The sequence below is a fragment of the Stylophora pistillata genome, chromosome 2, assembly GCF_964205215.1.
Source record: "Stylophora pistillata chromosome 2, jaStyPist1.2, whole genome shotgun sequence".
NCBI lineage: Eukaryota > Metazoa > Cnidaria > Anthozoa > Scleractinia > Pocilloporidae > Stylophora > Stylophora pistillata.
Genome location: NC_142520.1, coordinates 21926003 through 21943550, shown reverse-complemented (window position 1 = coordinate 21943550; position 17548 = coordinate 21926003). Strand labels below are relative to the sequence as shown.

Sequence of the window (17548 nt, the reverse complement as noted above, 5' to 3'; positions counted from 1 at the left end):
TCCTGGATCCGAGCAGGGACATCCTTTGCCCTCCTTCGGACGGCCCTGGTTTGCCTTCGAGGATCGTGGGTGAAGCGCCGCGCTGTGTTTGAATTGTGATGTTGAAATCGTAGCTCCTAAAGGAGCCATTGACGTTTTTTAATGCTTCTTAGCAGCCTTGTATGTAGTGTTTTAGATTAGCCTTTCACCTTTTGCTTGTCTGTACAGTATTAGATATTTTTAGGTTTACCACATTATTAGATTTTGAATTTATTCAGACTTCGATGTTTCAAAAGAAAGATACCAACACTATTCCCCATGTATAATTATTGATAGAATTGTTGTGAATACCATTTTTAGCATTTTGATAGATCAATTAAAAGTATTACCATTACACTTTCCCTTCTTCGTAATTTCTTTTAACAGTCTGCTGATTTCGAGTTCATTTCAGACATCAACGAGTGTGTTCAAAACCCCAATTGTAGCGAGAACGCCAACTGCACAAACATCGAGGGATCTTACAACTGCTCTTGTAATCCTGGATTCAGCGGAGATGGACATGGATGCGAATGTAAAATTCTGCAGAATACGATCCTATGAAACAGATGCAATCCATTGGTATTCCTTTCCCCTTAAGAATGCCACGGACCAGTATATTGCTTTTCGATTGCAAACTCAAGTACTGAGTTCCTGACATGGTATGATTTAAGAACATTACATTTTATGGTTTTGTCTAAGTGGTCAGAAAGAGCTTCAGCCAGCCTCTATTGGCAGTATAGCGACGTTAGAGTTTTTTTTCCTTTAGAGCAACTTGTTGTTTTCAGATTCATGTTGTAGGTTTCAGCCCCTCTTCATTTTTGTTATTTATCAGCCTTATTGTTGTGGACCACTGATTTAATTTCAGACATTGACGAGTGCTCTCAAAGCAGCCACAACTGCAGCGATATAACTGCCACTTGTAACAATACGAAGGGATCATTCAAGTGCATTTGTAAACCAGGATTCAGTGGTGACGGACACAGCTGCACAGGTACTAAATAGTAGTTAGAACATAATGCTTTGTCGTATCAGTGGGAAAAAAAACATAGAAGTGGCCGAAACAAAGGCACCTTAAATGGTAACCTAATATTATTCGGAAGATGATGCTGTTTTATGACATAACTTGGACACAACGAGCGCTCTGATTGGCTAATTTCTATTGTGTGAGTACCTGTATACCCATAGAAAACTAAATAATTTTCCTGTCTTGTCAAATGGCGCCACGCGGGGGGAATTCCTAGTTTTGAATTTGTTTAAAGCTTTTGATTTGAAGGACCCGACGAATGTTTTAGAGCAGCTGTTTTTTTACCTTACTTTTAGGTTAAAGTCACATCCTCCACACTTCCCCATCATTACGCTTTATCATGATCATTTGTATCATTCTTGGTTTTATATCAGACATCGACGAATGTGAGAAAAATACCCACAACTGTTCTCATGGAAACTCAACTTGCCAGAATAACAAGGGATCATTCGAATGCATTTGTAAACCTGGATTCCGCGGAGATGGACAGAACTGCTCAGGTGAAAAAAATATATACACTTCAGACCATGATGCATATCTATAATAGTTCGCACAGCATTCAGCTGGTTCCAGTTGTTCAAAGGGCGATTAGCACTAACCCAAGTTTAAATTTTAATCCACGTTTCCTTAATTCTCTATTCAAATATCTTTTTGGAAAAATATTCCTTATTCTTTTCAAAGCATCCAATCACAAGATTCTAGACAAAAATAATTATACTGAATTCTCTTTTGAAACTTGCAGATCTGAAATCAAATTTCACACTAGCCCTAGATTATCCTAACCCACCTTTGAACAACCCAACCCAGATCCATAAGATCTGTTTTCGAGAATTACAACGTATATTTTGGACTGAACGGCATAAGAACCTCTTTTATCTCGATTTATCCCTCAGAATTGCGCTTAAAGATCAGATTCAACACTTACTTTTACCATAAAAACTAGATGTACTAAGGTTGAATTAAAATTTGCCCTGAAACACTTTAACATTAACCCCCCCCCCCCCCCCTTACAACCACTACCACCACGTCAGTATTATTACGATTATGAATCCGGTCTTTTGATTTCATATAAGACATCGACGAGTGTGCTGAAAACATCCACAACTGCAGTGAGGACAACGCTGTTTGTGAAAACAGCAAGGGATCGTTCAGCTGCTCTTGTGATCTTGGATTCAAAGGGGACGGATACAACTGCAAAGGTGATGAAAGTTATTTAGAGCGTAATGTTTTGCAATATCAATGGGCAAGTATAAATACCAATCTGCTTGAAAACATTGAAAATGGCTGTAAAATTTGCGGTGATCTGATATCGTGGTATCAAATAATAATAATAATAATAGTAATAATAATAATAATAATAATAATAATTTTATTTATATAGCGCTAAAATCCAATAATTGTCCAAAGCGCTACCTAATTACAAAATAAAATATAAAAAATATATAATATAAAATATCTACAATATACAATATAATTCAAATATAGCCTAAGTTATCTACTATATAAATCAAAAACATCTCAAAACAAAACGAATCTCATAACCTATATGCTAACTTAAATAAAAAAGTTTTAAGGGATTGCTTAAAAGTTGCCACTGAAGCACATTTCCTAATCTCTAAAGGTAAATCGTTCCACAATTTAGGTCCTGCAATAGAGAAAGCTCTGTCTCCATATGTTTTCAATCTGCTTCTTGGAACCACTAAATATTCTTTACATGAAGAACGCAATGACCTAGAGTATGTTTTAAAATTCAAAAGGTCAGAAATATAAGAAGGTGCAAGGCCATGAAGAGCCTTGTATACCAATAAAAGGACTTTAAAAGTTATTCTAAACTCAACTGGTAACCAATGAAGATTAATTAAAATAGGAGATATATGAACATGCCTCGGTGTCAATGTGACAACACGAGCTGCAGCATTCTGAACTGCCTGTAGTCTAGCTAACAGATACTTAGGAAGGCCATGTAATAAGGAATTACAGTGATCAATTTTCGAACTAATAAATGCATGGACTAAGATTTTACATGTATCTTGGCTTAAGTACTTGCGGATTTTAGCAATATTTCTCAAATGATAGGATGATGATTTACAAATGTTCTTAATGTGCTCCTCAAAACTAAATATGCTATCAAACTGAACCCCTAAATTACGAACAGAGTCACGAGGTGCAGTGCACTCAGAACCAACAGTAATGTGACCGATGTCAGGCATGGGATGGAATCTGGAACTGATGACTACAAGGTCCGTTTTGTCCTGGTTTAGTTTAAGATAGTTTCTTATCATCCATTCATCAATGTCCCTCACACAGCATTCCACTCTCAACTTCACTTGTTGGATGTCATTCAAGCTGGCAGATTTAAAGGTAATATATAATTGGGTGTCGTCAGCATATAGATGGTATGATAGTCCATGATCATTTATTATGTTCGCAATAGGTGATGTGTATAACAAATACAACAAAGGGCCCAGAACTGATCCCTGAGGGACACCACACTTCAATGCACGTTGTGAAGAATGACTATTCCCAACTTTAACAAACAGCTTTCGTGAAGACAGGTATGATTTCAGCCACTTAAGCACAGTTCCTTGAAAACCAAAACAAGTAGACAGCCTTGTCAATAGAAGAGTATGGTCCACCGAATCAAACGCCGCCGACAGATCGAAAAGTACCAGTATGACCGACTCATTACGATCTAAAGCACAAAGAATGTCATTTTGAACCCTCAGTAGAGCCGTTTCAGTGGAGTGAAATGACTTGTATGCGGATTGAAACGTTTCCGAAAGACCGTTAGATGTAATATAGTCTGTAAGCTGGACACATACCGCTTTTTCCACAAGCTTAGACACAAACTTCAAATTAGAAATCGGTCGAAAACTTTCATATTTAGTGAAATCAGCATTATGTTTCTTTAAAGTCGGTGTCATAGCTGCAATCTTCAAGACATCAGGCATAACTCCAGTAGATAAAGATGTATTCACTATGTTAGTCAACACAGGAGTTAGTAAATTGAAACATTCCTTCATTACCACTGCAGGCAGAGGATCAAGTACACAGGATTTATTAATAGATCTCAATGCAAGTCCCTTGATGTCTTCGTAACTGACATTAATAAAGTCTGAAAACACAGAGTTACATTCCACGTAGTTACCAAGAGTCACTTCATTAGCATCATTACCTTGCGCAGAATTCTTCTCTATTAGTGTGGCATGGATACGATCAATCTTGTCAATGAAATAATCAGCGAAAGAATTGGCTAGTGCATCGCTACAAGATGATGGATACCGTGCAGTTGATTGCTTTTGTAGTAGTTTTGATACTGTATTAAACAAAACCCGTTGATCACTTGAGTTTTCAGTAATGATGGTAGTGTAGTAAGAGGATTTCAACGACTTGATCGAATTATTCACAACGCAGCACTGACGATTATATTCTTGTCGATCAGCCTGCAGCCTGGTTCTTCGCCATTTTCTTTCAAGGCGTCGTCGCTTACGTTTCTCTACAGATACCTCATTAGTGTACCACGGAGCAGCAGGCCTAATAGTAACAACTCGGCGCTTGACAGGAGCATGCTTGTCCATTATTGATCTTAATAAGGTGTCATACTGTTGAACTAGATGATCAAGATCGCTGGATGGGTCGATGACGAGAGGGCAGTCAGCAACATCACTAAGAAACGACTCCATGTCAAGAGACCGAAGCTTCCGATAGAAGATAACTTCCTTCCTAAACTGGGGCTTTCTTATGGAGACATCACACATTACCGCCAAATGATCAGAGATGTTAGGATCATAGACTTTGATATTATTGAGCATGTTATCATCAGACTTATTTATAAGTAAGTCAAGAGTATGGCCATTGCGATGAGTCTCAGCACAGACACGTTGTTTAAGGTCAAAAGATTCCAAGATGTCAGTAAAACGTTTGGCATTTACATCATCTTGACAATCCATATGAAAGTTAAAGTCACCAGTAATTAGGACTCGATCAGAAGACTCCACAGTTACAGATTCAAGTAGATGTGAGAATTCCTCAAAAAATCGATTGAAAGAGGAATTATCAGGTGGACGATAGATGACTAAGATCCTGACACTATATAGGCTCCGAAGACGAACATCCATGATTTCAAATGTATCATAATCAACTGTTAATGAAGTGTTGATGTTCAGCACATCCTTAAATAAGATACCAACACCGCCTCCTCTTCCTTGTTTCCTGGGAACATGTAGGAATCTATAACCTGTTGGACACAGTGTTCCAATCTCAACATCATCCATATTGTGTGGTCTCAGCCAGGTCTCAGTAAAAGCTAGTATATCTACATCAAAATCCACCACAAAATCTTTAACCTCCATTGTCTTATTACGCACGGATCGTGTGTTCAGTAGAGAGAAATTTAAGCAATGCGATAAACCATTTTCACTGTATGGAATTTGCGCAGAATTTTGTGAAGAGACTTCAGGCCCAGGATGCGGATGTACGTCACCACTAACCAATAGAGATATTACCATGGAGTTAAAAGAGGCCGTAGTATTACTACAATAAGATATTCTGCTTTTAAACCATTTTCTCTTCCGAGTCCTTAATAACAAACCTTTGTTCGGACTCATAAAGAAAAACATCCCATGGGAGGAGAATGCAAATAAGCTTCTCTGCCAGCGAGTAATCCGAGCATGACTCATAAAGAAAACCATCCCATGGGAGGAAAGTGCAAATGAGCTTCTCTGCCAACGAGTAATCCAAGCGTAACATATTCCCGGTGAAGTTGGTTCAACAACTCTTTGGAACTGGTTTTCGAAGCTGTCGAACTCAGAGGTGATTTGAAAATCCCCGCCAACACATCTCAGTAGGATTATCAACCACAAGGACCAATTTAGAAAACGAATGGCCATCTTTAAGCGCATAAAGAAGTAGATAACACCAGAGCTTGTGAGGACACGTCCGCACCGCACCGCACCGTTGCTAATACCTGTCATAGTCCATAATGGTGTTAGGCCTGTGGGCGATGGTGAACACTGTACTATCGGCGAACTCCCGTCGAAACGTTTGTTGGATGAGTTCATCAGTTTCCAGGTCCACTGCAGCCGTTGCTTCGTCCAAAACCAGGACCTTACTTTTACAGAGAAGTGCACGCGCTAAACAAACCAGTTTATGATATCATTTATGATATATCACTTATGATATATGATAATGGAAGACGAGCTCAATTTTTTTTTTTTATTTGCTGTTTGGTATATTTGTATATTAGTTCTCTTGATATTTTCCAGTATCCTTAGCAAGAATAGGTGTTTCCGCCTCCTTACTATGATTTTATCTGAAATCGATTTGGTTATATCTAGTTGGATTAACTGGTGTTGCAGTTGTTGCATTATGATCTCGCATGGTGCATGTATATTGAAACCCTTTCCCTTGCCTCGTCATTTCTTCCACCTATCGTTTGATGTCATTTCAGACATCGACGAGTGTTCCGCGAATATCCATAATTGTAGCAAGGATAATGCTACTTGTGCAAATACCAGGGGATCATTCAACTGTTCTTGAAATCCTGGATACGTTGGGGACGGACATCACTGCCAAGGTAGAATCCGGCAAAGCATGACGTTTTTTGATAAATGAGTCTTTAAACTAAGCATATATCATAAATGAATAAGTAACTCTTTAAATTCATCCCTCAGGTGTCACTTCTAAGATTTGCTCAAGCTCACCAACCACCCTCTCCTCCCTTTTTACTCTGTATTTCAACCATTGCATGATTACGGTCGGTTGAGTTAACTTTGGACATCGACGAGTATGTTAAGAAATATCTGAAATTCTCACTATTCAGTGAAAATGGGATTTGACGAATAAGTATGGAGTTTCCCACAATATCAACGGTGACACGAGAGTATTGTCCCACAGTCGTATTTCTTGGTGAAAATAGTGACTTTTATAGCCAGTGGTAACAAACGAATTTTTATAGAAATTTTAACAAAAATAAAACAGAACCAAAGTATTGTTTATGAATAAAGAAATTAATTATCAACCTCTTTATTCTGATTAAAAATAGAGAGCAGGAAATCCGGAATAAAAACCCATTTACACGTAAGAAGTTTGAATTTTGTTCTTGAAGATTTAGTTCAGTTATTTTTTCCTAGTTCCTAAGGACTGTGCCGAACTGTACAGAACTGGACAAAGTCGCGATGGAGTTTTCACTATTAATCCTGACGGTGCAGGTGCCTTTGATGTTTTCTGTGACCAAACGAGGGACGGTGGGGGGTGGATAGTACTCCAAAGAAAACTTTATGGCTCGTGCGACTTCAGCAAAGATTGGAATGCCTATAAAAATGGCTTTGGAAATCTCTCCGAAGATTTTTGGCTTGGGCTGGACAAACTACACCGCTTGACAAATAGTAGCCACCACCAACTTCACGTTTATTGGTCCCCCAATGATCGACATTTCGAATCCCTTAGAGCTATTGAATCCTTTAAAGTACTGAGTGAGGAAACTAACTGCACGTTGGAGGTGCCTGGGACAGGTAATGACGAGCCTTTTATGTCTGTATATCGTAGTCGGTTTTGACTGAGGTACAATTATGAAATATTTTAGTTGTAGGCTATGTCTAGGAAACAGATAGCGCGATCACATCTCAGATCCTCTCTTGGCTTTAAAGAACTACGCTCAACCAAAATGCATTACGTGTGAAGTGGCAGTTTTAAACGTTTTCTGTAAAGCAGGAAAAGGAAAGCCTAACCTGTTTGTAATGTATAGTATTATCCAACTACCTGCCGTAGAGTACAAATAATATCCAAGACGAGCACAGATATCACGCTGTATTTGTATTCCAGAGAACCGGCAAGGCAGGTTTTCTCGCATCGCGCAAGCGAAAAATTGGATTGAAGTTCCTAAAAAAAAAGAAAAAAAAGGTGCACAATCTAAATGATTTTCTTGACGACGAAGAATCGGAATGGCTGGCGATTACTGATCCAAGTTTATTAGAGAAATCGAAAGAAGGAAAGCAGTTACGTGACAACAGAATTTCATCATCTATTGAATAAAATAGAAACAACAACACGACAACGCGCCAATTCCGTTGTGCATCGCATACTACTGTCACATACTCCTAGATAATAAATATCCGCGAAATTCGGGCATACTGAAATAAAAATTTGGCATGTTCGATAATGAATACCCTAGAAGACATTTTGGTGTGTCGCATCGCTGAGTATTTTTACTACCGACTTGTCAACAAAACCTCTAATAAGATGTATTTATTCGACTAAATGGTTGCAATCTTGATCCAGTAGGATTTGTGAACGCCTCTCTTCATTAAGTAAAAAAAAAAAGAAAAAAGAAAAAAAAAAAAGAAATAAAATAGAGAAAGCAGAGCTTGTCATCTTTTCTTTGATGCCACAATATCAGGTCTGTAAATTTACGTGCTTTGTGATATTGTAAACACACTCTTGAAGGAGCACTCTTATGAAACCGCTCTGTAATTTGAAAACCCGAAAAATTCAGTTATTTCATTATAATATAAATTTTTAGCGATTAATAAAGCCTTTTCAATTCTAATTGTAGTTAAAAGTCATTTCTAGGGTGAGAAAGTACGATTTGAAAACCGTTGCGCTCTTAATTTTCGTAATCACGGCCAGCTTATATTCGGTCAGCGGTCACTCCCATTGTGACGTAGATTACTCAAAACACTTTCATATTTAGACAGAAACCTCATGAAACTTAGTGAAATAGTCTTAGCGTTATAAAAAGTATTATGTACGATCAAAATACTGTTTTTGAAAATTATCCACGAGCACGGCGCGTCAAAATTAGTAATCTCCAAACTCGCGCTAGTCTTCTTGAGGTTGACAAGTCATTACGAAAATTAATGGCGGAACGGTTTTCAAATCGTAATTTCTCGCCCTAAAATTTAATTTCAACTAAAATTATTTTTGAAAAGGCTTTATTAATCGCTAAACATTCATATTATAATGAAATAACTGAATTTTTCGGGTTTTCAAATTATAGGGCGGTTTCATAAGAGTGCTCCTTTAATGATTTATATTACCTGCGCACTTGTGTCCCCTCTAAACCCATGATTGCAAGAGCAGTCGTGAGATTTCTCGTTGTTTATGCAGTTGCCTTTCTCGCTGCAATTGTACTTTTTTAACAATTTCGTTAATGACAGAGATGAAATTGATATGTGTTTATCGTCTGTCTGCTACCTCTTTGTCGTTTTCATTCTACATTCCCTCTGAAAGAAACCACTTTAAATGACCTATGAAATCGACTATAGAAAATTGACGGAGCGAAAGACAGTTTTAGGATTTGGCAGAAACTGACGAACAGCGAGTTCTCAAAGGCCGTGCTATGCATCCTTTTAGAGGAATGTCTAACAGAGAGCTCCTCTCGCGCCTGGAGTATAACGGTAAGGCGAAAAAAATGTGTCGCAGTCACAAAGGCCTCTGATATCATTGTAAAGTCTTGGTTGTATTACAGGGTTTTCTCACGTTTGCGTATGATAACCATTCTCTATCAGTTTTCTGCCTCAGAACGATATACTTTGAATCGCATTTAATATGAATACATGTTTTCATTTTTGGCAGATAAAAATTAAAGATTCGACGCAGTGAACTCAAGGAGTTTTTTTGTTTTTGTTTTTTGTCCTCACAAAAGCACATAATTATTTTCGTTCGCGGAAGTCTTACTGATCGATCGATTGCAAAAATCAGCTGTTAATATGAAGACTAGTGCATTGATGTTAAAAAAAATTGGGTAATGCTCGAGCAACTGGACTCATTATGACAAGTAGTCATTTACCGCCCCAGATCGGTCCGTATAGGAAAAAACTGAGCCCTTTTCCAGCTTTTCTTTTCTTTCACTAACACCCCGCCCGATAAATTGCATATATCTGTTATCTTCTCGTTTAATTATATTCGATGGTTTACTACTATGAAATGAGACTCAGCTGTGTATTAACCTCTATTAATATATGTTTTTTTTCTTTTCACTTGTTTAGGAATGTATTCCAGCATACTGAAATTTTTTGATGGTCAAAAATTTACCACATATGATCAAGATAACGATGGAGCGCCACATCATAACTGTGCCGAGAAATGTGAGATGGGATGGTGGCACAACTCTTGTAATGCTAGATACTGCCCGATGAGCGATGTTAACGAAATGTTGCTAAATTAAAACGCGACGATATCCACCCTACACCAGAAAGCCAAAGTAGTGAAAAACGTCTCTAATAGAAATTGTCCTTTTTCGTTTAACTTTTAACCCGCACATAAAAAATGGAATCATAACTGCCCACTTTCAAATATTATTTAACACTCGAAGGAAAAATACGTATCCCCTCGCGGCTAAGTCCTTTATTTATGAAATAGCTGACGGCGCCAGTAGGTAAGATAAAATGATTTCATGTTAAAAATAAATCTTTGAAACATACTAAATTGACCAAGCTTGCACGATCAGGATGGCTGGTTATTATCAGATCGCGACTTCGTTAAAAAAAAACAAAAAAACGAAAAAACCAAAATTAACAGAAGAACTTGTCTAATATCCAGCCACCTTGACCTCACGGAGTTGGTCGGTAAAAAATATTTATTGATAGATGTTCGTTATGTTTCTTTTGAAGATAATGGGGCTGGCCGTAAACGTCTCAGCTTGGGTTAACTATTGTAAATCTAGCGTTGATTTAAACAAAAGAGTGCAAAACTAAATCGTGAAAAAGTGTATTATTCCCTCGTGTTCAGTTATGTGTTTCGGTCCACATCGATGTGTATTGGCTATTTGAAATCGGTGTACCGGCTGATAACCCACCTTGGATGCTGAGAGAACGCAAGAGAAGTTTGTAAATTACGAGGCAGAGCCGAGTAGTTTACAATATTATTTCGAGTGTTTAAAGTGTCCTCTTCGTTTCCTCCAAACCAAGGCCTTTACCAAATTATAATCAAGGACCTCACCTGGTGTGTTGCCAAGATATTGCAGTTTTCTATGGGTATAGTATATTGCCGTTTGGTGAAGAATTACAATGCATTAAATTTTTGTAAAGCAAAGGCCGTGTATTGTCCACTCACCAGTATCTTTATATTTGAAACTCCATTTTTTGGGTGAACCTTAGCTTATAAACGTTTAGATTTTCATGTAAAAGAAAAGGAAAAAGCATTAGAGTCCTCCCTAAACCAATATTTTTTGGGCTGCAGGGGTTTGTTTGCCATTTTCACTAATTTAGAATTGATCAACATCATAACTTGCAATCTATGACTGTTTTTGGAAAGATGGGGCCTTAATTTTTTTTAATTCATACTTTGGAAACTTCACTGATACATGTGGGTCCAAATGGGTTTGTTCCTTTTAAAACAGAAATTTTTAAATGACTCAATATATAGTTTCACACCGTAAGCTATCGAAATGTTGGTGACTCTGAACCCCCCTTTAGCCTTTATCTGCATTTTGCCTAAAGATAAACCTTTTCTTGTCTTCTTTTATTTGAAGTGTCTCAAAATGGCAGTTTCTCCTCATCAGCCACCTTAACTGTCAAAACCACGATAGCAACTAAGAGCTGTAGAAAGTGGCGAAACTGTTTGAAGCCACAACTAACTCAATGTTGTTGGGCTGAAATGGTTCTACAACGGGTGTCTCTTTCATTTTGATTTACGTGCATTTGATTGGTTCTTACGTAATTATGATCTTTTTGAGGACACGCGCCTAGAAGACATCACAATTAAGAAACTTTGCTTCTGTAATATATTTAAAAAAATAGATTCCATGTTGCTGCCCTAAGTAGGTACTTTGATAGATCGCAGAAGACGTAGAAATGTGGTAAGAACATTAGTGACATACTCGGCTGTGCCTCGTATGCCATCATCTGTTTCTTGTTCTTACCACATTTTGATGTCATATGTGATGTATCGCTGAACTGTAGCATTGCAACATGAATTTATTTGTTAATCTGATATATTACAATGGATGTTAGATCTATTATATAAGTGGCGTTCGAAAATAAGGAGACTATAATAAGCCACCGCGAAGTTAACATTGATGGACCGAAATGGTTGTACATGTAAAACGGCCTTTTTGTATTGATAACTTTCAGATACAATATAAAATATTAACGTTCTATGCAAGAATATCAAATAAACCATTTATGTATACTAAATTTCTTTGAAAATTTTCCATTTTCCATGTCAAGAGACAACAGAAGGACCGCGCGGCAAAATAGTTAATTTAATACTACGACGTCCTCAAGGCTGAACATTTTATTATCCTATGCTTTATACCTTATCTCTCTACAGTTCGCCTTACATGTCAACATTCTTTTCCTGGTATGGTTCGGCTATGACAAATCTGTTGTACCACTAAACCTGCATATCATGGGTCGGAAAGCCAGATTCACCTTCGAACAGACGTAATAGCTACATGTCACTTTTGCTTTCCACACGTGATACTGAGCCGCAGTTTCACACCAAAATCTTGTAGTCATGCATACAAAGCTAATCATTCTCGCTACCTAAGATCAGCTCGAAGGGGTAGAAGGGATACTTTCCAGAAATAGGCTAATAGGAATGTGCTGGTTGGTGGTGTCACATTGAAAAGAGTGGATGAAATTTAACGGGGTTGCACATTGATATCGATCTTCTTAAAGATCTTCAAAAGAAAAAAGCTGACGCGACTTGAATTGGCGTCACAATATTCAAGAATTGGCATTTCTATTAGTTTCGCATTGATATAAATGTAAGCTACAGTATCGCTGTTTTTTATGAGATTTCACTGGTAGGAACAATACTGGACGATAGCAGCTGTGAAATAGTTATTTAAACCAAGTCGACGCATAATCTCACCCAAAAATTATTTCTAGGAACTCAAAAGTTATGAGTGCCTCGTGTCAAAAGTTTTATCGTGGGAAAAGGTGGTACTGAAATCTTGCTGAGATTATCGCACAAAAGATAAGTATACTCGAGCGAACTGTGTGAGGGATACAACTATAACTATTGCGCTGGTTTTATTTAAACCCCAGAAAAGGTTTCAAGGACCTTTTTATTAACGCAAATTGTAGCTTGTTTACCTCGCAACACTTCGCTTGCGTATCAGTGATCGAGATGAACTAAAAATAAACTCGCCCAGATATTCATCCGTGTCAATGCCATATATTTGAGTTGAAAAGAGAGAACGTTCCTCGAAAAAAGCTTGTTAATTCAGGCTTTAATAAGGATTTTAGTCCTCTCCCAGAGTACCAGACCAAAACGCCTTCAAAGAGTACAGAACACGTATGCGGGTTTTGTGTTAACAGGATGTTAGAAAGCTAGGTTGGCTCACAATCAAAGAGCGTTTAGAATTTAATATAGCTAAGTTAGCGCACAAGTCATTATACAATGAGGACTTTCCACTAAAACTCAAGCAACACGTCGTAAATAGATATAGTCTTAGGTCATTAGCTGCACCAAAATTAGAACTTGCCAACAAAATTTGAGCTTTTAATAAGCCTCCTGTGGAGCCAAGGAATTGCAGTCACCATGCACTTTTTTGTATAAATCTTAAGAGACACATACTGACATGCAATGGATAATCTAGTACAGTTTTTATTATTCACTATTTTATCAATTTTGATTTATTGTAAGTAATATGTATATAGTTAGTTTTTTATATTAGTGGCGAAGAGCCACTATGTGGAAATATGCTGATAAAGGTCATTAGTATAATTTCAGAGCTGAGCAAAGAGTTTCTAGCGATCTGATTGGTCGAGCGGCTCCTTATATGACGCTATATAAACCGCTCCACGCGGTTTATATAAAATGTTAGAATAAAATGTTAATAAATGTTACTAAAATGTTATGATTTTAGAAATTGCTCTGTTGTTCAGCTCTGAAATTATACTAAAACAATTATGCGCCTCAGGTTCGGTGAATATTAGAGAGTTTTAGATCCGAGTTTACCGCGAACCTCTCACCGCGGTTTGCGGTTACCCGTTTGTGGTTCGACGTTCAAACATAATTCGATTTAGATTGGCGGTGGATAAATAAGTGGATTCTGGGTAATAAAATCTAAAATGGCGGCTGCTGCAAGGTTAGTGTCTATTTGTTTGTCAGAACTTCAAACATTTTTCGACAAGGGTGATTTTATTATTAGTTTTATGCATTGGAAAACAATTTTTTGGCATCAAAAATTGTGTCCATCAGGAAAAACCTTGATGATATCGTCGACGTGATGCTGTGGCAAGACAGCAGTTATGACTCGAGTAGTAGCGAAGACGACTTGGATGAACTTTTGCTGGAATTCATGTTTCCACAACAAGACGATGCAAACTACCCCCGTATTAATCTCCAGGATATACCTGATGTCCAGTGCGAGGCCATGTTTAGGTACAGATTCTTTGCTTTTGGTCTTTTCTTGAACGGCTGAGTTTTTATACTTGTAAACGTGACTTCAGCAAGTTCAAGCTAAAAATGCTCACCCTCAATCTCAGATTTTCAAAAGGAGATATGGAAAAACTCCGGGATGCTTTACAACTACCAGCCAATTACATTTGCAGTCAAGAGACTAATGCTACCGGGATGGAGGCACTGATGATTCTTTTAAGAAGATTGGCGTACCCTAATCGATGGAGTGATGTGGTTCCTGTTTTCGGCCGAACGGTATCAGAACTGAGCTTGATATTTAACAAGGTAAAGATGTTGCTTTGTTCATCCATCATCCCTGTAGAGGTTTCCTGTATTCCTCTTTCTCTTTACAACTCTTGAATTAGACTAGGAGGTGTAGAGAGCATTTCAGTACATTCTGTGTTTGTTTTCTTGATTTTTGCTTTTAGAGTGAAAAAATCAACTCATCATATTCATTGGAATAACTCTTTACTAATAATAATAATAATATTTATTAACTTATATTGCACAGATATCAATATGATAATTTTCATCTGCACATCACAATTCAAATTACAAATGACAAGTCTAATTATCAAATCCCTTGTCACAAATGAAGTCAAATCAAATGTGGGTTTTTAGGGAGAGGGGAAAACCAAAGTACCTGGAGAAAAACCTCTCAGAGCAGAGTAGAGAGAGAACCTTAAAACTCTGCCTAATTATGATGCCAAGTCCAGGAATTGAACCTGGGCCACATTGGTGGAAGGCAAGTGCTCTCACCACTGCACCAACCATGCTCCCTACTCTCTTTGCAGTTACAGTGATTAAAATGATATTCCCACATGTGGTTCCAAACAACCCAACTCATTAAAAACGATAAAACAAACAAAAGAAAAAAAAACACAAGAAAACAATGCACATTCACACTGCTGTACTTTCCATGGGTTTCAGACTATGGATGATATCTATGACAGATTTCAACACCTCTTAGATAGTCTTGACTTGGTATTGCTTGATCCTGAGGCTTTTGCCAAGGCTTTTCATGAAAAAGGAGCTCCTCTTACTGGGTGTTGGGGTTTTATCGATGGGACTCCCTGACCAATCACTCGTCCTGTCCGTAATCATCGACTTATGTTCAGTGGTCACAAGAGAACACACTGCTTAAAATTCCAGGTATATAAAAGGTGTTGCATAAAAGAAAGCAAACTTCCTTGACTAGACAAAAATATCAAAACAAAGGACTCTCCTGTGAAGGCACTCCAAGCAGTAATGCAGGGGAAGGGGTTGGGTTCCCTTTTGCCATAAGAAACCCATCTAATAATTATTATCCTTATAAGGATTAATAGAGCATCTTATTTTTTTTATTTGTATATGCTTTTTTACATCTTAATTATTGGGGGCATCCCAGGTACAGTGCATTAGAACTTTTGGCTGTCTACTTCTCCACAACTTCTTTATAATAACAATTAATTTAGTTTACCATCTATTTGTAATTTAGTGGAGTGACTTTGTAATAAATAATTATAAACTGGTTTTACTCTTTAAAGATTTGTAAAGGAGGGTATAAAATCCAATTCAATAAAGATTGCTTTGGAAAAATCTAAAATTCACTAGTTCCAAACCAAGTTCCCAAGCCAAGCAAAATGACCCTAACCTCAGCCAGGAAAAATATATAGGATGTTGTAATACAACTCTATATTTCATTTACTCTTTAGTCTGTTCAAGCCCCAAATGGCATGATAGCCCATATGTTTGGTCCTATAGAGGGTCGCCGACACGATGCGCTCATGCTTGGGGTGAGTGGCCTGTCAGCTAAACTGCGTCGATTTGTTCAACCCAGTGGAGAGCCATACATTATTTATGGGGATCCTGCCTATGGCATTACTCAGAATATTATTGCTCCATTCCGTCAAGCACACCTTACAGATGATGAGCAGGAATTCAACTCAAGAATGAGTAAAGTTTGGACATGTGTCGAATGGGGTTTTGGCAAAATCTGCCAAAATTTTGCTTATTTAGACTTTAAAAAGAACTTGAAGATCCTTTTACAGCCTGTGGGTAGATATTATTTAGTTGCATGTATTCTTATCAATTGTCACACCTGTTTATATGGGTCACAGACAACCACTTATTTTAATTTAGACCCACCATCCCTGGAGACCTATCTATCCAATCGATGACCATGTTTACTTGGTCTTTCTTAATATAATTATTTTATTTATGTAAATAGCAACGGGAGTGAAATAAAACAAGATATGAATTTTTTGTTTTACTTTATTGACACCCTTGACATAACTTGTGTTCACTGAAAGAAAAGAAAATAGAAGTATGAATATGAAGCAGAAGAAAAAGTTTATGTTGTCAATGCTTCAAGAGCAACTGAAGATAAAATGATTTGTTTTCTCAGTTGTTCTCGAGGCATGGAGATTAAGAGCTTCCTTTCTTCAGCTTCATCTTCATACTTCTGTTTCTGAAGATCGAGCTCCATCTTTCTCCCTTCCAGTTCTTTTTCTTTCAGCTTTGCCTTCTCTTTGTACTTTTCAGACAGCATTTCAATTGCTGACTTTCTGCTTGACCTGGCAACTATGCTTTTGGTTCCTGAAGAAATAATTTTCAAAAGAAATAAAGAAAAAGTGTTGTATTTATTTTTGTAAAAGATCAACCAAAGCCTTTCCTTTTTGTGGCCCCAGTAGAAGAGAAAAACAACTTCATATATTTATTGTAACCAATCGGTAAGAGAAGTTGGAATAATAGCTTGTTAGATTTCACAAATGTTACCTTTTGTAGGAGTTTCTTCATCTGACCCGCTACTAGACACATCGCGCGTAGCACCACCTGATGTGCCAGCATCACTACGGCGCTCTAAAATGAAAGCAATGGGTTCTATTTAAACTGGTTAACACAAAATGAGTTATGGTCCTGATGGATCTCGTCACCATAAACCGATGCTTGTTTCGAAAAAATCATATTGAATTTGAAATTAACTTGCTAGTCTTTCCACATCTGCCTGCCGCATCTCCTCCCCTTTCCTTTTATCTTCCTGCTCCCTTTTCTTTCTTGATTCCTTTTCTATCTTTTGCATCTCTACAATATCTCTTCTATATACTAAGATATCCTCACATAACTGCTGTATCTCAGTGAATTCTTCCTCTGTGCCTGATCTTCAATAACACA

The 17548-nt window shown here is 37.5% G+C and overlaps 2 protein-coding genes across 4 annotated transcripts; both read left to right on the top strand.

Annotated features, from left to right (window-relative positions):
- The first annotated feature begins 874 nt into the window (after positions 1–874).
- LOC111318868 (uncharacterized) lies at positions 875–10514 on the top strand. Its single transcript, XM_022921731.2, has 6 exons — positions 875–1009; positions 1417–1542; positions 2116–2241; positions 6492–6617; positions 7174–7554; positions 10030–10514. The coding sequence occupies exons 2-5, from the start codon at positions 1456–1458 to the stop codon at positions 7300–7302; spliced, it is 468 nt and encodes a 155-aa protein (XP_022777466.2). The 5' UTR covers positions 875–1009; positions 1417–1455; the 3' UTR covers positions 7303–7554; positions 10030–10514.
- Positions 10515–13926: 3412 nt separating this feature from the next.
- LOC111318867 (uncharacterized) lies at positions 13927–16646 on the top strand. 3 transcript variants are annotated; one of them, XM_088748228.1, is made up of 3 exons: positions 13927–14377; positions 14482–14680; positions 16090–16646. In XM_088748228.1, the coding sequence occupies exons 1-3, from the start codon at positions 14223–14225 to the stop codon at positions 16552–16554; spliced, it is 819 nt and encodes a 272-aa protein (XP_088604354.1). In that variant the 5' UTR covers positions 13927–14222; the 3' UTR covers positions 16555–16646. The 3 variants fall into 3 exon arrangements, with proteins under 3 accessions (XP_088604354.1, XP_088604356.1, XP_088604355.1); XM_088748230.1 differs by lacking the exon at positions 16090–16646 and adding an exon at positions 15326–15492; XM_088748229.1 differs by lacking the exon at positions 13927–14377 and adding an exon at positions 15326–15547 and having other exon boundaries at positions 14540–14680.
- Positions 16647–17548: the final 902 nt, after the last annotated feature.